This window comes from Rutilus rutilus (assembly GCF_951802725.1).
Source record: "Rutilus rutilus genome assembly, chromosome: 1".
NCBI lineage: Eukaryota > Metazoa > Chordata > Actinopteri > Cypriniformes > Leuciscidae > Rutilus > Rutilus rutilus.
The window spans coordinates 34,380,115-34,404,932 of NC_140209.1; the positions used below are offsets into that span (position 1 = coordinate 34,380,115).

Below are 24,818 nucleotides of genomic sequence, written 5' to 3' on the forward strand. Positions count from 1 at the left end.
AAATAATCGATATAGGGTATAAAAAAATAATTATGATATGATCAATAAGTCATGACAACATATGTTTTTACATTACTTTAACTCATCAAAATAAGTTAAAGGTAGGGTAGGTAATCCTGTTCAGAAACACTTTTTTTTATACTGGGTGAAATGGTCCTTCCATCCTGATAGTAGTCAATACATTATGTGTTTAGAAAAAGGAATGAAAAAAATCAGACCTCTGTAGCAGCTGCAGGACAGTAAAAACTCTGACCAATCACTGCCATTCGGTGCGAATGTAAAGAACCAATCAGATGCCTTCATGTCTCGTGCTCGAGCCCCACTGCGCGCGCTGCCCTGCGTGCACTCATCACATGTCACCGTTCCCGGAAATATTCAGCTCAAAGCACCTGCATATGCAGTCAGCGAAGGCAAACAAGGCAAAAACTACTTCCTCGGACCCTGCCCGCACTCTTGAACGACCTCCTCTGCTTCGCCCTCAACCCCGGACCTGTCCTCGAAACGACGATGCGGTACTTGTCTCCGGACTCGGAGTGTACGTTAGTCTTCATTAGAGTCAACAATGTTTTCATCATGGAAACTCTTACATGCAAAACACCGTATATGTTATGAATCTTACACGAAATTCACCTTCATCACAGTGTAACTGATGGTAATGGAAAAACGTGTATCAATGCAACCTGTTTTTAGTTTTGCCTTATAAATATAGCTCGTTACCGAATGAAACTTTACCATTATCGATATGCTAGCTTGATAGTGAGTACTAAAAGAAATCTTATTTGTTTATATTCATAGTGATAAAGACATGATGTCACTGTATGTACTGCGCTCCTTCCTCTCCACTCGTCTCAGGTAATAAATGCGTATTCCAGCTGAGCCTGAGCGTTTGGCGTCGCGCGTTCATGTGTTTTGGGGGCGTGGCTTTGGAAGGAGCTCAGAAGGGAGGGGGTGGGAGTGAATGGAAATAATGAGCTGTGTTTATTGCAGATTAAAAGGTCTACAGTCACTCGATTTTTATATTTTCTTTTTCAGAGTACTTACATTTTAATTATGTATTGGTATATAAAGACAGTTTAAACAAATTTGGAATGTTTTTTTTTTAGAAAAAGGATTACCTACCCTACCTTTAAGGAATTTTCAACTTTTTATTATACAAGATTCAACTATTTTTTAAGTCAGTTCAATATAATTTAAGTTGAAATGAGATATACAGTCACGTCAAGTAAAGTCCTTAGTTTTGTTTGTATTCTGTTTTATTTTTTGCTTACTAAAAGTCTTTATTTCAGTTATTAGTTTTTCATTTAATAATTCTATTTAATAAATTTCAATTACCGAAAACTATTTCCAAGTTTTAGTTAACAATAACAACACTGATATTTACAGATGTTTGATGGGTTTGAATTTTTATGCTGCTAATTTATATTGAATAAAATGTTAACAGATCTGATAGTCCTCATAGAACATGGGATTTGTGTTTTGTGTTATTGCACTTTTAAAAATTTTTTTAAAGGGAGCATGACACCAATTTGCATCCTATCCATGAAAAGTGCCATGCACCTGCCAATCCCGAAGAATGAAAACGTTATGCTTTTAATTACAGTCGTCTCCACCTACTCCCAAGTATCATTTTCCCAGAGGTATTGCTCTTAAATAGGGAAGCTGTTGTTTGTCTCCCTCTATTAAACTCTCTATCAATACGATTTTCACAGAGACTCGTAGAACAATCTGGAGGGAACAGATTAATTATGATGCCGGGAACAACTGATGAGTTACAGACAGCATGAAACATGCTTTTCTCACTTTACATGCCTAACCGTGTCCCTCTGCAGGGATGTAATTACATGTGGTGGAAACATGATGCTCTACAACCTTCATGTGTTAGTGTTAAATGCAAACTGAGTGGCACGATCTTCCTAACACAGTTATGCCTTAATGGCGTGGCGTGACGTTCTAGGAAATGTGCTCTTTCTGAAAACACTGTTAGTGTGAGCTCTGAAGATCCATAAAATGAGTTGATACACTTATCTTTTCGGAGACAGAACACTAATGAATCGTGTCATTTGGGCTCACAAATTGACTTAAAGGAGAGTTTGATGACAAATTAACATTTTAGAACCGAAAGGACCCCTATTATCTAACATCTTGGAATCTCACAAGAGTGAGCTAGTGACTTACAATCCAGAAGAGCGCTACAAAATTCTTAGACTAAACTTGTCTGTCTTATAAGAATCACCATAGCAACACAGCAAAGGTAAGTTAAGGGATCACAGATTTGACTGGAAAACATGACAGCTACTCTGTTGTGTACATGACATTCCCAGTTGAAATGAACATAACTGGCAGTAAAACACCAACAAACTTTATTACTGTTCACTCAAATTATAATTCTAGATGGTGATTATCGATTAATAGACTTATTTTCAAACTGTGTCTTGCACAATATTATGTTATGACCTCAAAACATTTTTACCATCGTGCATGATTTGTAAACTAATACATTTTGATGCAATATGCATGTTTTAAGTAGTAAACTAGCAAAGGTTCACATGGTACAGCATGCATTACACTATGAAAACCTCAAACACTTCTAGAAACAATCTAAAATGGCATGGTTGCCTCAGAAAATGTGTTTTTATCCCATGTTCGCTTTTGTTAACAACACTAGGTTTACATTTAATTTCCGAACTGCTGCAATACCTACAACAGCCAACGTAATAAATCGTTGGCAGATTCACCACATACCTGTTTGAACGCTATTTTAGCCCCACACTGGATATTTCACTTAGAAAGTGTCGCGAAACATGCAAGAAGTAATAGCCTACCATTTTGCAGAATGTCTCCACACGTTTTTCCAATGAGGTTTGGCTGAAACCTACAGAAAGACCAATACAGACAAACAGACTAAAAAGCAATTTTTATGAATACCAACAGCACTGTTGCCTGAGTGATTTTGCTTGTATAGCCTACAGCAGTTCAATAAACAAGAAGTTATTATTGAGTAACCATACATTTACACACACACAGTAGCCTATTGCCACTTATTATGTCTATTTTTGATCCAGTGAATATAACACCAAACGAAGTCAAAACGAATCAACTGCTGCGTTTCCGAGTAAATAAAAAAATGGTGGTGTTTCCTTCCTGGGTTAGCATCTTTGAATCATTCGGTTGAGTGAATGATTTGATGATCACAGACAGTCGTTACCACCTAACAGTGTAACGTGCGGAAGGAGTCACTGAAAAATAATTCACAGCGTTGTCTTAAATATTCATACAAAACTGCGATTCATTCAATTAACTAATCATGAAATCAATAAGATACAATTTTCAGTTTACTGGCTTAATCAATGGACAGCCCTGCACTCAGAATCTATCTATCATGTCAGTTTATGCTGCATGTAAGGACAGTGTGATGGTATCTAGTCCCAGGACGAAATTAATTCATAACACAGGAAACATGGCTAACACAAAGATTAAAGCAATGCGTCAACATGCATACAAAGCTCTGTCTAGTAGGCTATAAGACAGCTTCAGCCAGGGCCGGCCCTGACCAATTTGCTGCCCTAGGCAAGATTTTACCTGGCGCCCCATGCATCACAGCCCATTTCACCCTGTCATTGTGTTCATGATTTAGCATATATATATATATATATATATATATATATATATATATATATATATATATATATATATATACACATATATATATATATATATACATATATATATACACTCACACACACACACACACACACACACACACTACAGCAGAACTGTTTCCAACACTCATAATAAATCATCATATTAGAATGATTTCTAAAGGATCATGTGATAGACCGGATGTCACATGTGACACTGAAGAATGGAGTAATGATGCTGAAAATTCAGCTTTGCATCACAGAAATAAATGATAATTTAAAGTATAATAAATTGAAAACAAATTATTTTAAATTGTATTAATATCACAATATTAAAAAAAAAATCTGTATTTTTTATCAAATAAATGCAGGCTTGATGAGCAGAAGAAACTTCTTTCAAAAACATTAAAAATAGTAACGTTTCCAAACTTTTGGCCTGTACTGTATCCCCCAAAAACTGCACAACTGTAGAGTAAAACATTAATAAAAAAGTGATAATAAAAAATGCGTCTTAAAACTGACATGATTGTACAAAATCACAGTCTGGGGACTCAGAACTCAGAACAACTGCTAACATTAAGTTTAAGGTAAAAATAACTGCCATGAAATTATAGTATCTTACTCCTATGCAATAAATTGTTCATTCACTACATCTCTTTACCTCTGTCTTTATCCTCTTCTCTTCTTTTTGGCACTGTATCTATCGCAGACTATGCTCATTTATAATGTGTCATGTAAATTCGGCCTTCCGTCACAATCAGGAAACTTTCACCGAGTCTAGAACTGGCGCGAGCTGCCAGGCCCGTTTCTACGAGCTGTGTGTTAACAAAAGCAGTGCTGTCTACATTGGATGCGGCGTCGGGCACGCTACACAACAAATTACCAACAACTGATCGCGCCCGCGCTCTGTTTCTGACGCACTTCAAGCACTCGATGGGCGGGGGAAGATTGAAGAGCCGGATTTTTTTTTATTATTATTATTTTTTTTTGCTTTATTTGGTAGTATTTCGAATTAATGGTTTTAAAATAGTAGCCTATTATATAAAAAAAAAAAAGTTAAAAAAAAAAAAAAAATCACTCGTTCACTCATTCTGGCGCCCCTATGGATGAGTGGCGCCCTTAGCATTTGCCTATACCGCCTATGCCGCGGGCCAGCCCTGGCTTCAGCCACAGGACGACATTGACAATGTCCAGAACACGCATTTTACACGCAGTGAGTTCCTCTGCTAATGTAGCCTGTGTAAGAGTTAAGTCAGGAAATGAGAGTCAGCATGGGAAGTGCACAAAGATTTAATGTTCATTGTGACCCTTCCATATTCGTGCTTCTGCTGATGAATTCAGAAAAGAAACTTTTTAATCTCTGAATGTCCATTTAACAGAGTGGGTCCTGTTGCACTATTCTTTTTGAACACAGGGTGGAGTCAAAGTGTAAATTATGGATTTCGTTTCTTCTCACAAAAGCTTTTTATGTTTTCTAAATGTTTATTTTTATTTTATTTTATATGTTGGTGAGAGCAATTCCCTGGGAATGCAGCTGTAACATTATATACCATCAAATGCTTTGTTGAATGGTTTGGTGAAATGCTATTTTCAGTGGTCAAGACAAGAGAGCAGCAGCTTTCTCAAAGGCGGGCATGTTAGAGGTCAGTGGCCTTGAGTGAGTCAGTGCAGTGATTGTTGTGACAGTCTAGATTCCTGCACCTGTGGGAATGAGCCGAGGGGTGAGCACATTATGCTCCAGCTGTCTGCTCAATAACAAGCAGCAAAACACAACGCATGACACCCCGCTGCCTCAGCCGACCGCAACACCCCTGGGATGTGGGTGACAAGTAAAAACCTTTTGTGACCTCTTCCGCTTTGCTCAAGTGAAAGCTGCATGTTTTTGATGATACATGCATTTATTTATTTATTTATTGCGCATTTCTAAAGCTCAGTGTTCACTGCTGTCTAGCTTTATAGCTTGATAATTCACTGCTACTCCTTTGACTATAGTAAAGAAAGAGAACACAAGAGGTGTATGCATACATAGAGGAACATGCCTTTCACTTTGAATGCTTTTCTTGAAATCAATGACTCACTGTCCAACAAAATGTGATGCAATCTAACTTGTTGCATAGTGTGATAACGTGTCAAAATGATGTCTAAAATTCTGAGACCACTGGTGAAAATACTATATAACAAAGATTATATTATCAGCACAACAATTAGCATGGAAATGAAAAGTACAGAATGTCTTAGTATTTAGTCTTGTTCTCCGGCATGATTCGAGATGATCCAAAGAGATTCTTCTGCTTCAATGGAAGACAACCATCTGACTGTCTGTACAAAGAGTCACATGATCAATGTGAATAATGCCCTAGAAATAGTACAGAATCAGATTGTTCTTAGTCATTTTGCTTCATAACATTGTTTAAAATGTTACTAAAACTGTCTGGTTGTTTCCAGGTTTAAATTAGATTTTGACTGTGAAAATAGATTTTGGACCTTTGACTGTGAAAATAGATTTTGGACCCCATCGAACGTCACATTGATTCTCATAAAAGAGAAAGTAGTTCATTTAATCAGACAGTGTTAATGCATTACTAGAGATACATGTAACTCTTGACAAATATCTGTTCGTCAATGTGTATGCCGGTCAATATGGCTATTTTCAGGGTTGGATGAATGGAAAAACATCATGAAACATGTAAACATTCAGGTCATTTTTTATTGATCCATAAGTATGAGTTATAAGGGGAAAACAAACAGCAGTTTTTGTTGTTGTTGTTGTTTTTGGCTGAATATGGGTAGGTGATGGAGTGATGAATCGCAATGAAGCACACGTCGCATTGGTGATTCTCCAGAGCGTTGTCTTCGAAAATCTGCTGCGAAAATAATAAATGCATCTCTAGTGAAGCATAGAGGAAGAGTGCCGTTGTGTGGGGAGCACACAACGACTGGTATTGTTGCTGGTATTGGTGAGATACTTCACTGTCAAAAGTCATTTAATGCTTTGGGGTTCAGGAGAATATTGCAGAATGGCTTGCTTCCCTCAAATGAAAAGTTGTTATCAGGCTCATGTTTTGGCTGGTCAAAGTGCGGATTTGAACCCTATAGTGAATCTTTGATCTTACATTAAACTGAAACGAACTGGGAGACATTTTTCAACTACTTATGAACTGTTTGAAGCCATTAACATTGAGTGGAACACATCTTCCTGTAAAAAACTGTCTGCAAGTTGCTATTCCCTGTTTTATCGGTTACTTTATCTACAGTATTTCTGCAATTCTTGCTAATTTCCTGACCAGTGATTTGCGGCTTTTTTTTCTTGTCCAGGACTGTATGTTAAAATGTTTTGGAAACCACATAAGGATAATTGGTTGTAGAGCTCCATGCCTGTGGTCTGGTGGAGACACACTTGTCTCAGTGAGTAAAGACACTAGTGACTTTCTCACTTTAATAGTCACACTCTCCCAAGACTTCCAACCCACACAACCACAGCGTCAAACACCGCCAACCTGGTCACTCACTCCTGTGTGGTTCCCATGGTCCAATTCTCAGATGTTCTGCTGACACCAGGATTTCATTGTTGTTGTATTTCCAAATCTCTGGTACATTTGCAAAGAGGAAAAATACCATGCCGGTCTGGCAGGATCTTAGAGGATTGGGTTTCAGCCATCTGCTGTAGTCTGGGCCTCTCCAGCAAGGCTGGACTGTCTTTCCCCATCGGGTCTGATTTATCAAAGCATTCAGTTCATGCCAGATCATTCCGGTGGTGCAAAAAGAGGAAGGGAGCGTGTAATCGCCTAAGGCATTCGATGTGACCATAGATATTTCTGGTGAAAAAATGATAACATTATCTAAAGAGTAGTAAATCTGGGTCCCATGACTGAATTGCCCCATCCCATTTCCCTGCGCTTATCGGGGTTAGAATAGAGGTGGGTTGGGTAAACCAGACATGTAAATACAAAGCTCCTGACCCATTTTTATAATGTCATACAGATAGAAAAATGGGTCAAACTTCAGACATTTGACAGTTTTAAACCAGGTTAAGCCATTGGATAGAAAAATGTTCACTTTTATTCTGGCTGTGATTGTATTTTTTATGTATAAATATATTATTTTACTCTGTTGTTTTTACTGTGGATCAGCTGATTCAGTTGCATTGCCTGCTGTGACCCTGAACCTCTAAAAGGAATTGTTGTCCTAATTTATACGAGAGATCTGGATGAACGCCAAGTCAAACAGCAAAAACTTTAAGAGACAAACCAAATGTGCAACCTTGGTGGTCTAGTGTGGCCGATTTAAGCCGGTCTCTACGAAACAATTACTTTTTAAGCTCAACCCAAGTTTACTTTGAAACAAGACCAGAGAACATTAGAGACCCCGGCTTCTTGGGGGTAAATTGAGCTTGTGTCCGGAGTTGAGGCATTATTCGGGATGTGTTACCCAATATGTGGGATTTAAAACCTGTTGTGCGAACCTCTAGTTTGTTTGCCATTGGATTTCCAGTGAATTATTTAGAGTCTCTCAGATTAAGGAGGCTGTGAAATCATTTCTTGAGGCCACTGGGATGGTCAGAGGTGCCATTAAGAGATTAAACATGCCGTGTTTTGATATTACTAAAACACGCTTGCCTTCTGTTTTGGTGGGACATACCAACAGGATGTTGAACTTTCAGGTGTGGATTTCTGAGAGTGGGGTGATGCTTCAGTAATTTAGTGGGGGAGGTGACTTAAATGCCTCATCCACCAGTCTCTAGAAAGCATGTAATGTTGGGCGATTCAAAGCTTTTAACTTCATCGGATGCAATATGCAATATGTATGGGATAATATACATTTTCACTACAGTCGATATTACAATTGATAACTGAGACAAAAGACGTCAGCTGTCAGTAGCATTGATAAAACAAAAGGGTGCGAGTCTGCGGTTAGATATGAAAGATGTGAAAGTAACATTGCTATGGACATCTTTGAATATTACGAAATATCCGACTACTGAATGCCACGATTGACCAATCAGAATAAAGTATTCTAGAGAGATGTGTAATAAAGTGAAGTAGATAGCAGTGAATTATTGATGCAAAAAAAAAAAAAGAAAAAACAGTGAATAGATTATGACTCGTGCTTGTGAGGAAAACATTAAGATCTGATTTGCCCTTCATGAAATATTAATGGAGAAAGGCATTTATGTCATCCATTATTTTATACAGTCCATATGTACTTTACTCTATACAGATGTAAAAAACAAAAACAAAAAAACAAACAGCTGAGTGCTTTGACAGTTCTGGATTTTGCAGACCCAAAATATCTGTTTGTGTACAATACACAAAACAATTTCTGCATGCTTTGGCAAAAAAAGTTTGAACATGCATATGTGAACAAAAGGCATGCAGAGGCAGTGAAATAATTATGAAGGGTTCCATTCAAAGTAGATTAAAGGGCTGTCCTTAATGCAATGGTGTCTCCATTTGGTTAAGATCAAATTTCATATCCTCTAAAGTAGGCTAATTACAAATGTGACCAGTCAAGAACAGTTTGACTGACGAATCTATAAAAAAAAAGAAAAGAAAAAGACTACAACTGCACAATATGTCTGTAAAGTACGAAAGCCCTGGACCACAACGTAAAAAATAAAAATATGTAAAACATTTTTTTCTTCTTCTAAAATTACGAGAATAAAGTCGAAATATTTCGAGATTAATACACAAATAATTTCTACGAAAGACTGTATTCTCGTAATTTTTACTTAATTATCAAAATATTACGACGTTATTCTCGTAATGTTTCGACTTTAATCTCGAAATGCTAGAATATATATATATAATTATTATTATTATTGTTTCTTTTCTTTTTTACGTTGCGGTTCAGGGCTTCCGTAGTACAGCTTTTTGCTAGACATTTTGCACATTTACAGGTGTTTCTTTAGGACTTTTAGCCCTGTGAACTTTTAGTGAATAAACCTTAGAAAATAAACTTTATTAAAACTTCATGACTTTTCAGACAGCAGTGGACATCCATCCATCACAGTTTTATTCACCAATACTTTTTATCATTTTAAATTAATACTGATAACAGTACTGGACATTACAGTTTAAACATGTTTTGAAATAAAATGGTCAATTCCTTCATCTTGCTTAAGCTAATAGCATTTTAGGTAAATATAAATAATTTAAAGTGAAAAAATATGTGTGAACTGCATCATTTCCAATCAGACTGTAATTTTATATTTAATTAAGTGTGTATTTATATACATATTATTTATATTTTTTTTATGATTGATTTTATATATTAAGATTGAAAGTCTGGGACAAGTGTAAAACAATAAAATTTCTTCATTGAAAAAAAAACAAACAAACAATGAAAGCATGGTAAAATGTTTCCAAACCTTCCTAAAAAGTAGTGTGACTTTCTAACAAAAAGAAAACAGTGCCTGTAAGAAATACTCTTACAATCAGTTTTGGAAGTATTACTCCAAACAACATGGCAATTATCTTGCTTCTTCATTGGTTCCTTGTCTAACTTTCCGACACTCACCCTGGCTCCATTGTTCCATATCGGACAATGTTGTTCTTGTGTTGTGACAGGCGGATATGTTGTGCTGGGGGTGTTCAGAAGCCAAAACAATTCTCAGAACGCCTAGAATGTTCCTCTTTCACAGGGGTTTTGTGGCTTGGTTTGGGGACGCCACAGGCACTTCGGAGAGACTGCACACAGTGCTGAGGCCTGAACGGGGCCCCTCGGTCTACTCCCACTCTGGCCGAGCTCGCTCCATTCCAGACGTACACACACACACACACATACTGCTGACTCTGTTGACTGAAGGTGCCCCCACTGCGAGTCAGTATATAACAAAACCCAGGTGAATTCTTATTCTGCGAGCGGCAACACTACAGCGTTTTGTGAATCATTCAGTAATGCTTATTTAAAATAGTCGACACTGGACTGAGTCTCTCTAGTTCAACTTACTCCACAAACATTGAGGTGGTTACTGTGTATTCCTGTTTAAACGGCAAACATAATCGCAATAAAATAATGTCCTTTTCTTGATAGGTTGTGCCTTCTATCTCAGTCAACTATAAGATTTCCCAAAATGTGTAACACTGGCAATTTTCAAAACATTGCGCTGTTTGTTTAAGCTTCCTGACCAGCCAGACAACAGCAATATTGATTTAACAAATGGCGTGAGTTTGGGGCAGGGCTATCTGTTTTTTCGACCAATGGCGGTTGGAGATTGTTTGATATTAACAATCATTGTTTCTGCAATGCAGTTTCCATTTGAGATTTGAACTTAGACAAACTCAAACTCTTCAGTAAAACCTCTTAGTGAAGTTGCAAAGTGTTTAATATGCCACAAAAATGTGTTTTTATTAAATTAAGACAGCTGCCAAATGAAGAACAAGCTGAATGTGTCTTTCACCATACTAATGTCTGTGGTGGTTGCTGCTCTGCAGATGGGCAACTGAACAAAATGATTCTGCCAAAGAACATTTCAGTGTGGTTTGTGCTCCTGGGGCCTGGCACTATTCTGAGGCTCGCACCAAGCAAGAAAAATATGTTTTGGCATCTGTTACATAAACCATATTTATTTTATTTTCTTTGGTATGTGCGAGTGTAGTCATCCATACCTGTTTTGTTGATGCAAACCAAAACAAGCTTCATCATTTTTCATTTGGAACGCTGTGATGTTCTTTGATGTCGTGAGTCAATGAAAAGCCGAGCAGGATTATATTCATGTTAGTTTATTGAACAAGTCTTTGACTCAGTATGGGACAGAGGATGACTGACACTTTTATAATAATACTGTACTCTAAAATGGCACGTCTGCCTTTTTTCCAGTAAATCTCTGAAGTACAATATATACACATTCTTAATATGATACATACTGGCATTAGCAAACTAACAACAGCCATTACATTGCGATTTGATGCTGTTTAATCGTTTATGATTGAGGGTTAACTGATTTGAATCCCCTTCATGACTTTAAATACATTCTTTCCCTTGCATACAAAAGTGGATATAAATGACACATCTCCACTCTTCCATTCACAAACAGTGCTTTTTCTCCAAAATATACTAATTTTGCATCCACTGACTTAAGAAAAAAAAAAGAGTAAAGACATTTTCGATAACAACATACCATTTACTAGCTTAAACTGTACTATTTCTCATCCTGCCAGTATTATTTCCTGGAAATGTCTACGATCTTCTCCCAGTCTTGAGAGCATTGATGCATATTTCTCTATATATGCATACAATGAAATTATTCATGCAACTAATCTCAATAAAAGCAATTTCTTTTGGATATACACATCAGACAGAAAAAGTTTCCCCAATCTGATTCACTGTTTAGAAGCAATAAAGTCAGATCAATACTTCTGAAAATCATTAACTGTATGTTCCAGAAAAAAATCTGAGCAGGTTTCTTCTTGAGCGTAAAATCTGTTAAAAGAAATCAAATATGTTTGATTGTATTGACAGAGCTTGTGCAGCTTGTATTCACATCTCAAACATGTGAATTGTTAACCACTTCCTTATGGAGCATGGATAATAATTACAGTAGTAACAGACTAATGATTGAAAAAGTATTTAATAAAGAAGATTAAATTTCTAACTAGCTGACCTTAAAACTGTGATCCATTGTCTAGTAGATCATTTCTATAGCTTCGTCTCAGTAAGCTATACACAGTTGACTGGATTTAATATGGCTGAGCAGCTGTGCAGTTATGATGCACATCACCTTAGCAGCAAGCACTCGAGAACACACAACCAACCGCACACAACGACACACACAAACACATCTTTCCCGCTCCCTGATATCAGTCTCACTGAGTTATTTCTGGGTGCTGTAAAAGTTGTAATGTAATGCCCGTTGGTGTGTGAAATTGAGGTAATTATATTGCGTTTACTAGCGTCTACCAGGAGGTTTTATAGAAAGTGTGACCAGAAAACTCAATCTAGACTGAAGAGCTTATGCTGTTGTGGATCACAACACAGAGAGTCTGGGGCAAAATGTGAACTTGAGCTAAAACGGAATAGGTTGGCCAAAAAGCATCACATTAGAAGGCTATGCCACATATCCTGTAACAGATTACACATGTTCAACCGTTTCCCCCTCCACCGAAAGGACCATCAGATGGGTTGAGATTTCCCCAGGCTCAAAAACCCAAAGAATAGACATAGCTTACACAAAAACAGCACTTAGTGGTTTCTTCTTGGTCGCCCACTCACCACAGAGATGGACAAATAAAGTTAAGTGTTACAGAGGTTCCAAAATTTCACAGAGACACACCTTGTGGTGAGCTTCCTTTCTGCTCACAATATATATATATATATATATATATACCCAGGTTCATGTGCTGGCTCTACTTCTGTGGATTCGGAGTAAGTGCTAGTGAGGGAGAAGCATGTCCGATCGGACACAAGCCCTCATGTGACCACCTGCTGTACTGTTGAGCGTTCGTGAGGACATGATTGGTCCCCGCAGTGCAGCCTCTTTAGGAGCCGCTGGAGTTTATGCGAAAAGTTCTTGTTCATTTGCCTGTACATGAGGGGAATGACAAAGCTGCTGCAGAAGGCGAGCAGCACGGATAAACATCTCAGGAAGAAGTACGTGGTAAGGTGGTGCCTGTTGGAATAGCTCCCAGGAGCTCCAGCCACTGTGTGCACCAGTAAGGTCATGTAGTATGGAGTCCATAGAAGAAACTGCATGCACACAGAGGCCAGCAGCAACCTGTGGATGGAAGGATCGAGCCTCCCAGAGTCCTGGTCCAAAGGCGTAGACTCCTTCCTGATTCGGAGGATCAGCACGAACGCGTAAAGCACGGCAACCGCCGGCACCACATACCCAATGAACATCATGATGGCGTCAGCCGCCTCTTTGTTTTGCATCTTGGAGCACTCGATGATCTTAGTGGAGACGTGATTGCACACATAGAAGAGCAGCGAAGAGAAGCTAGTGAGTACGGCACCGCCCCAGATAAAGCCGCAAACATGCTTGGTGTTGTAGACGCTGGACATGTAGGTGCGAGGAAGAGCCCGCTCAATATAATAGTCCAGACTGAGCAAGGTAGTGGAGTACATGATGACCAGAGAGGAGATGTTGAAGAGAATGAGGAGGGTGATGTAGATCTCATTGTTGTATTCCCACATGGGCCAGCGTGTAAAACTGGGGCCCAGCAACTCTACTGGAGCCACCAAGTTGAGCACCAGACCAGCAATGGCTATGTTCACAAAGTAGACATCAGGCATGGTCATGGTGACCTTGTTGGAAAGGTTGACCACCACCAGAAGGGCATTGTAGCAAAGCCCCACTGGAAAGCAGACAATGAGGTACACCAGAGAGAAGACGGACAGAATGAGTCCGAAGTCCTGGCAGAGCCGGAGGTCCACGTTGTCGTCCGTCTCATTGTAAACCATGCAACTCCACATTGCTAGACTTTCCAAAGGTGTCTGCTCCGTCTTTCTGAATCAGCTGTAAGAAAGAACATGAGCAGAATGTTAATGCATTGGTTTGTTTTCAAAATTATAAAACGCTTTTATTACCCGACAAGATCCGGGGTGTCCAATCCTGCTCTTTGAGGGCCGCTTTCCTTCAGAGTTCAGCTCCAATACACTGCCTGGGAGTTTCTAGTGATCCTAAAATCAGGAGCGTTTCATTCAATGATGAAGCTAAACTCCAAGAGCAGGATTGGACGCCCTTGAACATGGGTATGGATAGCTGACAAATGCACTGATCATTTCTCTAGGTTTACAACTTTATGTAAGTGGGAAATAATTAGTGCACCTGTAATGCTACATTTTTGAAATTTCTTCATTACTTTCTAGGTGTTTCCTGATTTGCAAAAACCTTCTTGCTGTTGTTACCACCACATAGAGAAGAAAACTGAAACCATACATAAACAGCACAGTCAATACACAAGCATTAGATCTGAAGAAACACCATTATTTCCACTTCCCTGCATCTTACAGACCGAATTAAACTCAGCACAATATGTTGCACTGGAGAGCAAAACCCTAAACACAAGGACTTCATTTCAGTCACCACGTGCCATTAAGGATCATGTTGTACAAAAAAGAGGAGGGACACCATTATATGACATCAGATGTTTCTTTCCATAACAATAGGTTCCACCTCTCCAGCTCAGCACCTTGGCTCGTTGGGCGGTGACAATGCACGTGCTGTGACCAAAGGACGGCATATTTCAGCTCTACGGCTGTGAGTCAGGCAGATTTATGGCATGAGATGTGACATGTCAGGGGAGCAGTGGATGCACAGTGTGAAGTTTGAGTTCAGGATGAGGTCACAGCGCGGACACATGCAGAGAGCTGTTCTGCAGTCCACTCATTAAAACATAATGACATAACGCTCTCAGTGAGCTCTCACAATGTGAACAACACTTTTGTATGATTACACACAGGCTACATTATTGCTTTTTTAAATTGAATTAGCTTCCTGTCTTCTTTTATGTAAACAGTTGGTAAAGAGAGCAAAGTTAAGGAGGAAAGAGGGCAAACAAGCCAAATTTGAACCTGGTTTCCCATGTTAATAAACGTGTGCTAGCCAAAGTTATTTGTCCCTTCTATCTTAATTTGGAATAATCGTAATCATCGTGCACTTCCCATTCACACATACTCCAATCTTAATTAATTTAAAGTGACTATAGAATATGTTAAGTGAATATATTCATAATAACAACATAATAACCAACAACAATTCAATTAAATCATTACTCACAATTATTTGCATGACAATTGTCAAAAAAAATATAAAAAAATTGTGACTGCCCAAGTCATATATATAATGTCTTAAGAACATATTTTGCAGATCAAACTTTCTGACACAAGGCCTCTGGCTTTTGTGTGCATGTCACCATGTATTTGGTCGTAGAGTTGGAGTCTTCCCAGACAACGCTGAGCACATCTGAGCAGATATAATGACTGTTGAGTGCATGTTCCTATGTCTGCTTACATAACACAGTCACAGATCGGCTGTTTTGGCCTGGAGACAGGCAGCCATGGATTGTTCCACTATGACTCTCGCCAGAGGGTGGGGAAACTCATGTACTCTTTTCACCTTGCAGTCACACACCTATGGTGAACCAGCATGTTTTCTGCATCAACAGCTCTGTATGCACTGCAGCACTTTATGTTGCGGTCTAACCGGTATGTAACTACCAGTAAATACCTTCAATGCAACACTTAAAAGGGTTAAACTCTGGTTTAGAGGAAAAACTTGTAAATAGGGATGTACGTTATATCGGCCACCATATCGGTATCGGCCGATAAGTGTATTTGTAATGTTACCGTTATCGGCCCGATAAGAAAATTTGGCCAATATATTAAAGCCGATAAATAATGGATTATTTCCTTCAGCTGAGGCACTTCAGGTGTGCACTGTTTGTCATGATGGTTTTGAATTGCTTGAAATATGATTGGAATCACTTCAAAAAGGAAAATTCGGTTAAGTGCAACTCAAGTCTGTCATATAGGCTACATACAATTAAAATGAGAACATTATAATTGTGTGCTTGGGACAAAAAAATTTGGATTTAGATTTATCGGCCAATATATCAGTTATTGGCTTTCAAATATAAAGAATTATAGGTATCGGCCACAATCTTCATATCGGTGCATCTCTACTTGTAAAGACTAAATTGTTTTCCTCACTGGCATGAGGCTCGGTCCTGTTGGGAACAGGAGAAAAGAGTTGCCGTGGGAAAACAATATGTGATGACATGGTTTCTAAAGGGCAGGTGTAAAAGTCTGATTCCATAATGGCCATGCCGGCTTTTCTGCATGAATTACTTTCAAAAGAAACAGAATATCTTGCAAATGGACTTTGCTGCTAGCAAACACAATGGAACAGCCAAGACTAGTCACTACCTGTGTCCCTATCTCTCACTTAAAAACAGTCATCATCCTGTTCCCTTCTTCCTCTTCCTGTGACCATGGCAACCAATTGTACAAATGAGGGCAGTACTGCTGAGTTTTAGTTGCAAAATGTTAAAATCATCCGGATAAATAGGAAGTTAAAAAGAACAGCATTTATTTGAAATAGAAATCTTGAGTAACATTATAAATGTCTTTACTGTCACTTTTTAACAATGCATTTTTGCTGTATAAAAGTAAAATCTTACCGGTCCCAAACCTTTTTAACGGTACACAGGTGACTATTCAACCATCCTGCACATCCTTGCTTTTCAAACTTGCAACCAGCATCTTGTCTGCCTCAAGAGACCATGACCAAACAGTGTCTATGCTGGAAGACTGAAGCATTCTTGAGTGGGTGCAAAAGGTAGCTGACATCACCGCTTACTATAAAAGCATGTCATTTTGAGAATAGTTCTTCTAACGCCTTCAGCTCACGGCTCACATACATGAGCAAGCACGACTGTAACGGTTAAGTGTCCATCACTGTGTACCTCTCAATGTGCCCTGTTATTAACTGTACCTCCCTCAAACAAACAAACAAGAAATCTTGGCTGACCATGCATCTGGATGAAGAGTGCTGTGGGAGTCGAACTAAATGCACTTGACACTTTCAGAGAAGTAGTCAACCCTCCGCCCGGCAGATGAAAAGAGGGCTGCTCCACACCCCTCGTATCCCCACTGGAATGTACAGCAAATTCTCAGAATCGGCTGAGTGATGTCACATGATTGCATTTTCTGAGCTTTGTGTGTGTGTGCGTGCTGCAAGGGTTTAGGTAACGAATAGTAAACGAAGATGAGGACTGAGCGGTCTGCAGTCAAATCATGTTGTGCTACAATACATTTTTTACTTATGTGTTTCAGCTGCAGGGATTTAGGAAATAGAAAGCAGACTAAGAGGAAGAAGACCTATTTGGAGTCAGGCAAAAGTGACGTAAATAAAAATGACACACAAAAAAAAAAGTCTACAAAATCTAAAACATGATTACAATGGAAGTCTTTTCAAATTTTTGCCAAAATGTATTCATCTTTCGCAGAAGTGCGTCACACAGGTTTCTTGTTTTTTGCCATTTTTACAGAAAACTGTTATGCTACAGTAAAAACCTGTTAATTAACTAAGTTACCATGTACATAACCAACTGTAAATTGTTATATTTAATTATTATATGTAATTTTACTGTAAAAGACTGCAAATGTTTAAAAAAATGAAAGTAGTAAAGTAAAGAAGTAAAAAAATATGAATCACCATATATTTTATGGTTAAAAACTGACTGTATAAAAACGATGGACTGCGTGTCTCCACTTCCACTATAAAAAAAATTGTAGCTAAAATATCCCAGAAATAACCGTTGGAATCTTGTGCCGATTACGTCATTTGGAGCCCGAGTCTGCACACGTAATGATCCTGAGGTGGAGCCGCGGTATCAACGTCCCACACATAGGCTACTCCCGCTCCCGACTCAATCGCAAGAACAGCTGGCGTTACACCAGGTTTTTATAGCATCTAATAACTAACTAAAACCAAACTTATTGGAGAAATCAACACTTGAACATATGTCAGCATGATAAGAACTACTTAAAATGACAGAAACCATCTTTGGGAAAAAAATTGTAATTGGATTTTTTATTTCGATTACATGAAGAGGGCGGGGTTTATGACCTATACTGCAGCCGGCCACAGGGAGGCGATCAACATGTTCTGTCTTCACCTTTCAGGACATGTGCGGCACACTTGGGCTGTGTCCGAAATTGCATACTTCACTACTATATAGGCTAGTAGGTGAAAAACAAGATGACAAAAGGCGACAAAAGAAGTATGTTTGAATTCACAGTTACTCATAAAAGAGTAGGCAAAAAGTCCCCGGATGACCTACTATTTCCAGCGTGATACTGAAGTGTGCACTGCATACGATGGACACTTTACTATCCAATGAGGCCACGGGAGAGGATTTGTCAACGGCAGTGAAGCGACGCTGGTACGTCACATGATAATGACAGCATGGCGAATGTAGTACGGCCGGATTAGATTCATACTACACACACTCATACTATTTAGAACATACTTTTTTAGCACTTGCAAAGTAGGCTACTTATTCAAAATAAGTACACTCAAGATAGTATGCGATTCTCAGAACATTCTCAGAAGTCCCAGTGTGACATACATTTCTTCTATTTTTGTTATCAGTAATGGTTATAGTTACATTTTATGCTATTTAGTTTATTTTTATTGCATAATTTTAGTGTCATGTGTGTTGATGATCAATATGTCATTCCCATAATGCCAGAAACATTGTCACTGTTTTCAGGGTTGCCAGGTCAAATCAATCAAAAATAGCCCAGAACAAGCCAATTGACCCTATCCTAAATATCAAACCTCAAACCACTCCTGAACCTAAAATACACATTTTACGGTCATTGTTATGCGTTATACACAATTAAAGGAGAACTCGGTAACTCTAGCGAACTCTACTCACTTCTTCGCTGATTTTCCCTTTTGTTGTCGCATGTTTTCCCCACGAGCTCCCCCTACAGCTGTGGGGGGGGCGTATATTTCACAACACGGTCGTAAAAAACTCACTTGCGGCGGCCTCCTCCCCCTCTCTACCGCTGCTCATGTGCGTTTGTTTTGATCGGAGCAAGCCAACTGTATCGTGTGGAGCTATGTCTACCGAGGTGGGTAATCTGGTAATACATCATACATGCGTGTTTGTTTATGTCGAATTGCCGTAAAGCAATTTGTGTTTCGCGCTCGTTCTCATTCTCGTTCTCGCTTCTCACGAGACTTCCAATTTCTATCTTGCCGGGACGGTAGTCCCCAAGTTGCAAGGTTGGTTTTCCGCCAACCTTTCCGTTGGTTGAACGCTGGGGGGAGCGGGGAAAGTCACCAATATCACCAGAACAGGTTGTTTAACCATCCAAATGATTTCTAGACAGTTTTATTACGTTAAAAAGGTTACCAAGTTCTCCTTTAATTCAACTTTAAAATCACTATATAGTAGTAATCATATACATCATAATGTATTCAAAATCTTAATGTACTCATAAAGGAGCACACATGAGCTCAAACGCAGTTCCCCTCACTCATCATAGCACATTGGTGTAATATAAAATGACCAAAATATTCAATAGAGAAATGCAATTTATGCAATATATCAAACCTTTAATCCACGCCAACTATTTAAAAGTAGCCCAATTCTGCTGGAAAATCAAGTACTTGGCAACCCTGCTGTATTTATTTACAGTGAATTTCTGGCAACCACAGCTGCCAGTTTTTTACTGTAAATTTAACAAAGCATTTTTTACATAGTGAAACAACACGAAGGTCAGTATGTATGAAATCAATGTATGGTGTTTTTACCCAACAACCCTCTTCCTAAACTAACCTTGCAACAGGCAGAAATAGTAGTAGTGGTCATCTTGGTATAGAGATCAAAGTGTGCCTTCATAAATATTCAAATAAAAATATTTAATATTCAGCTGAAAATGTAAAATAAATGGATCCTCAGCCATGTGAGCTCAAAGTTAAAATGTGTCTGGTTTGAAAGTATGGGTGTTGCAGAGGGATCTTTCGCGTTTTGCATCTACAAGTAACTTTATTCAACACCGACTCGACCCGTTTCAATCTCTCGTCCTCCAACAGCGCCATTCATTCTCACATGCTCTTCATCACCTACACGCAGCCGGGGCTCTGATGACCAGGACATTTTTCTAAGGCTTACAATACTTTCATGAAGCTGTGAAACACAAACAAACGTCTCAATTAAACCTCTTGCACATATCCGTGTTAGTCGTCCTGACACCGCCACAGCTGTGTTGACCCCTGGGACGGCATGTTCTCTCAGCGCTTCTTTGTAAAGTTATCAGCAGGAGACATCACTCTGGGTGTTTGAGTACCGCGTGCATGGTTTAATCGCTAGGCAGTCTTGAACCGAGAAAAACAAATCCATTGCAGGATCGTTCCTAGTTATACAAAGCGATTCACGTATGATTTGCCTAGCATAATTTGTTTACTGGAGGACATTATATTTTGGTGTGTACGTCATGTCTTAGCATTGTGGGTTGTTGGGGTCACTTATATAAAAATATCTCCACATTTGGAATGAAATATATGGACTGAAGAAAATATGAGGGATCAAAGTTGACAACTGTATGAGAAAATTGGATAACAGGTTATGTAATCCTCTCATGTCCAGCTGGACAGTCCAGACCATGTTGGAGAGTAAAGCGCTCGCCAATGTCTTTAGGCAAAGATGCATGCTTCTCTCAGCTGTCTCATATGAGGTCTGCGATCTTCAACAGAACTCATAGAGGCACATTGCCATCCTCTTACAAGTCCTACATGGACCTGATCCAACAGTAACGTAGCCTCTCTGGGGTTTTTGGTTGTTTAGGCAATCAAAAGAAGTCAGTGTCACTTCCCTTGCAGCAACATCATTTGTACACATTGCGAAATAAACTAATGTGTCAGTGCGAAACTAAATTGCAGGCAAATAAAAACAACATGGCAACGCTTTTCCATATATATATTTTTTTCTCCTCAACATAAAATTAATGGAATTAATGTTTGCAAACCTCAACATGTGCTACTCTTTCCAAAACCAAACACATACAACACAAAATGTGGTGTAAAATGCAAATAAAAGGCATTTTGATTGTAAATATTACACTCCAAAACAGTAGTTTTCTTCTCCAAGGTCACTGGTCATTAATAAGTCAATGAGAATAAGCAACTTACAATCACCATTATTTTGCCAAGTCATGTTCCTGGATCAACATATTTTGCTGATCCTGCACAAAATTCCTGTCCGATACTAATCCTAAACCTAAATCAGAGGGAAATGATGATGAATAAGACTGATGTAGAAGCACCTAACCCTGGTTGTAAGTCTAAACTTGACATTAAAAAGGTGTCCCTTAAATCTGATTGGTTGATTAAAACGTTGTTTCAGGATCAATAAAGATGTTGATCCAGGAACATGTTGTACTTGGTGAAAACAGCAACTTACAAATCGCCTTACATCAAGCTTAAAACCAATTAAACACCTGTAATTTGTATTTGTTCAATACTTAGCTGATACCCCTGTTTTTTTTTTTTTTTTTTTATATTTATTCAAAATAAAAAAGTTAAAATTGATCAGCTATACAGAGTGTTTAAATGTAGACAACAGTGTGTTCCTTACACGGTCTGTTGATGCTTACAGGATGTTCAAAGCCCATCCAGGCACCTTCATGGAAAATATAACCGAAAATACTAGGCTAAATGTACAAACCCCTTATAGCCTATAGCCTACTTTTTTTCTGCGCATAATCTCAAAAACAACTCGTACGAAATTTTTATTGTAGTAAAAGTGTATTAACCATGTTTTTTTGACAGACGGATTTGTATAACCACAACCATTGTTAATTTGTGGTGACCAAGGTTTTTTTTTTTTTTTTTTTTTTTTGTAGTAAAACCATGGTTAATTGTCTTTTAGTAAACATACAGCGGGGGAAAAAATCTTCACAATGACTAAAAAGATGCGTATGTTTGACTGAGCAGTGAATATCATTGGTTTGTTTTTCATCCGGGCATTACACGTTTGAGTTTAACCTGTCTGATGTTGCTGTTAACTGTCACATATATGCCACACTTCGAGCGGTGAACTGTTATAAAGTGTCTAACGTGCGTGAGACTGATGTAGTGAGCTCTCTCATCACTGCTGACTAGATACAGCGGTTTAAATGCTACTTTAAAAACAACTTTTAACTCAATCCAGGGAGGTATTGGCTAACCTACTCACCAGAGGACCAGTTCTTGGCACTGAGAGACAGCTCTCTACGGAGGCATCGGGTTCTGCTGTATTTCCATTGACATTTCTCCTCGGATACTTTGACAAAAGCTCCCAAATCGGTAGCTAGACTTCGTATTAAAAAAAAAAAGTAAGTAAAAATGCGATAGATTAAGTCGCCAATATGTGGCGTAAACACAGTTGCATATGGTACATTCGTCTCTGGTCCGTCAAAGCTTGTTCTGGAAAGGGGAGGACGCTGATGATCTTACTACGAATCGAGTGGTGCTGAACTCTACTGTGTGTACACACGTCACGTGACCCTCCCCCACAGTCCTCTTCAAGAGGCCCGACTGCAAAGTTATGAAATCTACTACGGTAAACCTTAGTTGTTAATATTCATAACACAAACTGTCGCTATTGGACTATCAAAACAAAGGCCCTCTTAGCTAATTAATATTCATTAGGCAGGCGTTTCGCTATTGGAAGGTTACCGAACAACGCCTGCGTAGGGTAATTAATATGCATGAACCTAGCCTTTGCCATTGGAAGGTTACCAGGCAACGTGAGCGCGACCTTATTAATATTCATAAGCGTAGCCTTAACCATAGTAGCATTCGTAATTTCGCTTAGCTCGCAGTCAATGGACGAGTGTAGTGGAGGGAGGGAGGGATACAGCAACTTTCAACAGCACACTCACTCACTATCGCGTTTAAAACCTGCCAGAGAAGCGGCTTTGAGTCTGCAGGTCAGAGGATTACCGATCCCGCAGCATTATTTTAGACCTTTTTACACCGTTAGTCTAGATGAGGAAACTAACCTACTTGCATTTGATGTTGTTTTTATAGACGATACACTTTTGTTTGATACAAATGCCTGAAGAAAACAGAATATAGTGACATAGAGTATGATTTTAAATGTATTTAGTTTAGTTAAGTTAGGCAATAAAAAGAAGTCAATGTCACTTCCCATGATGCTGCAACATCATTTGTACACATGTAGGCTTACATTGCGAAATAATCTAATGTGTCATAGTGCGAGACAGAATTTCAGGCAAAAAAACAACAACATGGTTGCTGAACAATAAATTAATGGGATTAATTTTTGAAAACCTCAACATGTGCAACTCTTTCCAAAACCAAACACATACAACACAAAACGTGGTGTAAAATGCAAATAAAAGACATTTTGATTATATTTAGCAAATATTAGAATATGATTTTAAATGCATTTAGTTTAGTAAAGTTTTATAATACCGTAATATTCAAAATATTGATTAGATGTGGATTTTCAATAGCTGATTTTTAAAGGTGCACTCTGTTGCAAAGGTGCAAAATGTTTTGCAAACAAACAAAAATGCAGAGAAAATTAAAGCAATTTTATAAAATAGACTCAGGATAAGAAGCGGTTTTATTATACAAATGCAGTGCGTCCGAAATTGCGTATAGGCTACTGTCGTGAGTATAGGCTACTACAATTGAATTTGAACTTAATGGCCGTTAAAAAAGTATGTTGTATATAGTATGAATGTGTGTAGTATAAATGTAATTTGGACGTACTACATCCGTCATGTTGTCATTATCACATTACTAGCGTCAACTGCGTCACTTCACTGCCATTCATAAATCCTCTCCTGTGGCTTCATGGGAAAGTAAAGTGTCCATCGTATGCACACTTCAGTATCTCGCCTGAAGTAGTAGGTCATCCAGGTATTTTAATACTGATTATAATAATACTATGGCTGTGTCCGAAACCGCATTCTTTCGGAGTAGGAACTTCTCATGGCTGTTTAAAAAAGTATGGCTGCTTCCGAAATCGCATACTTCCCTACAATATACTATAGGCAAAAAACAGTATGTGACAAAAGAAGCAGCACTCATAGAAGAGTAGACAAAAAGTCCCAGAATGACCTACTGTTTCCGGTGAGATTCTGAAGTGCGCCAGAGAATGTCTAATATGGCGAGAAGTTTCACTCTCACTACACTTCCGGCTTCTGAACTGGTTGCAGTTCCACTCTGATTCCATATGAGGGCGCTCACAGGACGAGTGCAGAATGAATGGAGGTCAATGGCGGTATCCCCCTCAAAATCCACTTTTCTCAGGATATAATTTTTTGTATTCATTTAATTTGAATGTTGTATTCGAAAGGAGATGCAAAGAAATTACACATTGCTGGGTGTTAGATTTTTTAGAGTCACTTATTTGCTTTAAAAAAGTCTTTCAAAATGTCAATGACGTCAGAATGCTGACGTCATTAGCAGAATGCTAGCGTGTTATGGGCAACAACAACTCAACCTGTAAGAAATCAAAACGACATAAGTACTCGTTCATTCAACTTTCGACCTAAAACCCATGTTGAACTTGCAAAATCTACAATCACATCTGAGATTTCTCAACGGCAATCGGGTGAAAGAGACACATTTAGCCGTCTAGCCCCATTGACTCCCATTCATTTTGCACTCATGGCGAGCGCCCCCAGTGGAACTCTGGTGGTACTACAACC

General features: G+C 38.6%; 1 protein-coding gene across 1 annotated transcript; it reads right to left on the reverse strand.

Moving 5' to 3' along the window:
• Positions 1-11,346: 11,346 nt before the first annotated feature.
• Positions 11,347-22,559, reverse strand: gpr146 (G protein-coupled receptor 146). The gene is made up of 2 exons (XM_084424394.1): positions 22,328-22,559; positions 11,347-14,091 (listed from the first exon to the last, which is right to left on the reverse strand). The coding sequence occupies exon 2, from the start codon at positions 14,046-14,048 to the stop codon at positions 13,047-13,049; it is 1,002 nt and encodes a 333-aa protein (XP_084280520.1). The 5' UTR covers positions 14,049-14,091; positions 22,328-22,559; the 3' UTR covers positions 11,347-13,046.
• Between the last annotated feature and the right edge of the window lie 2,259 nt (positions 22,560-24,818).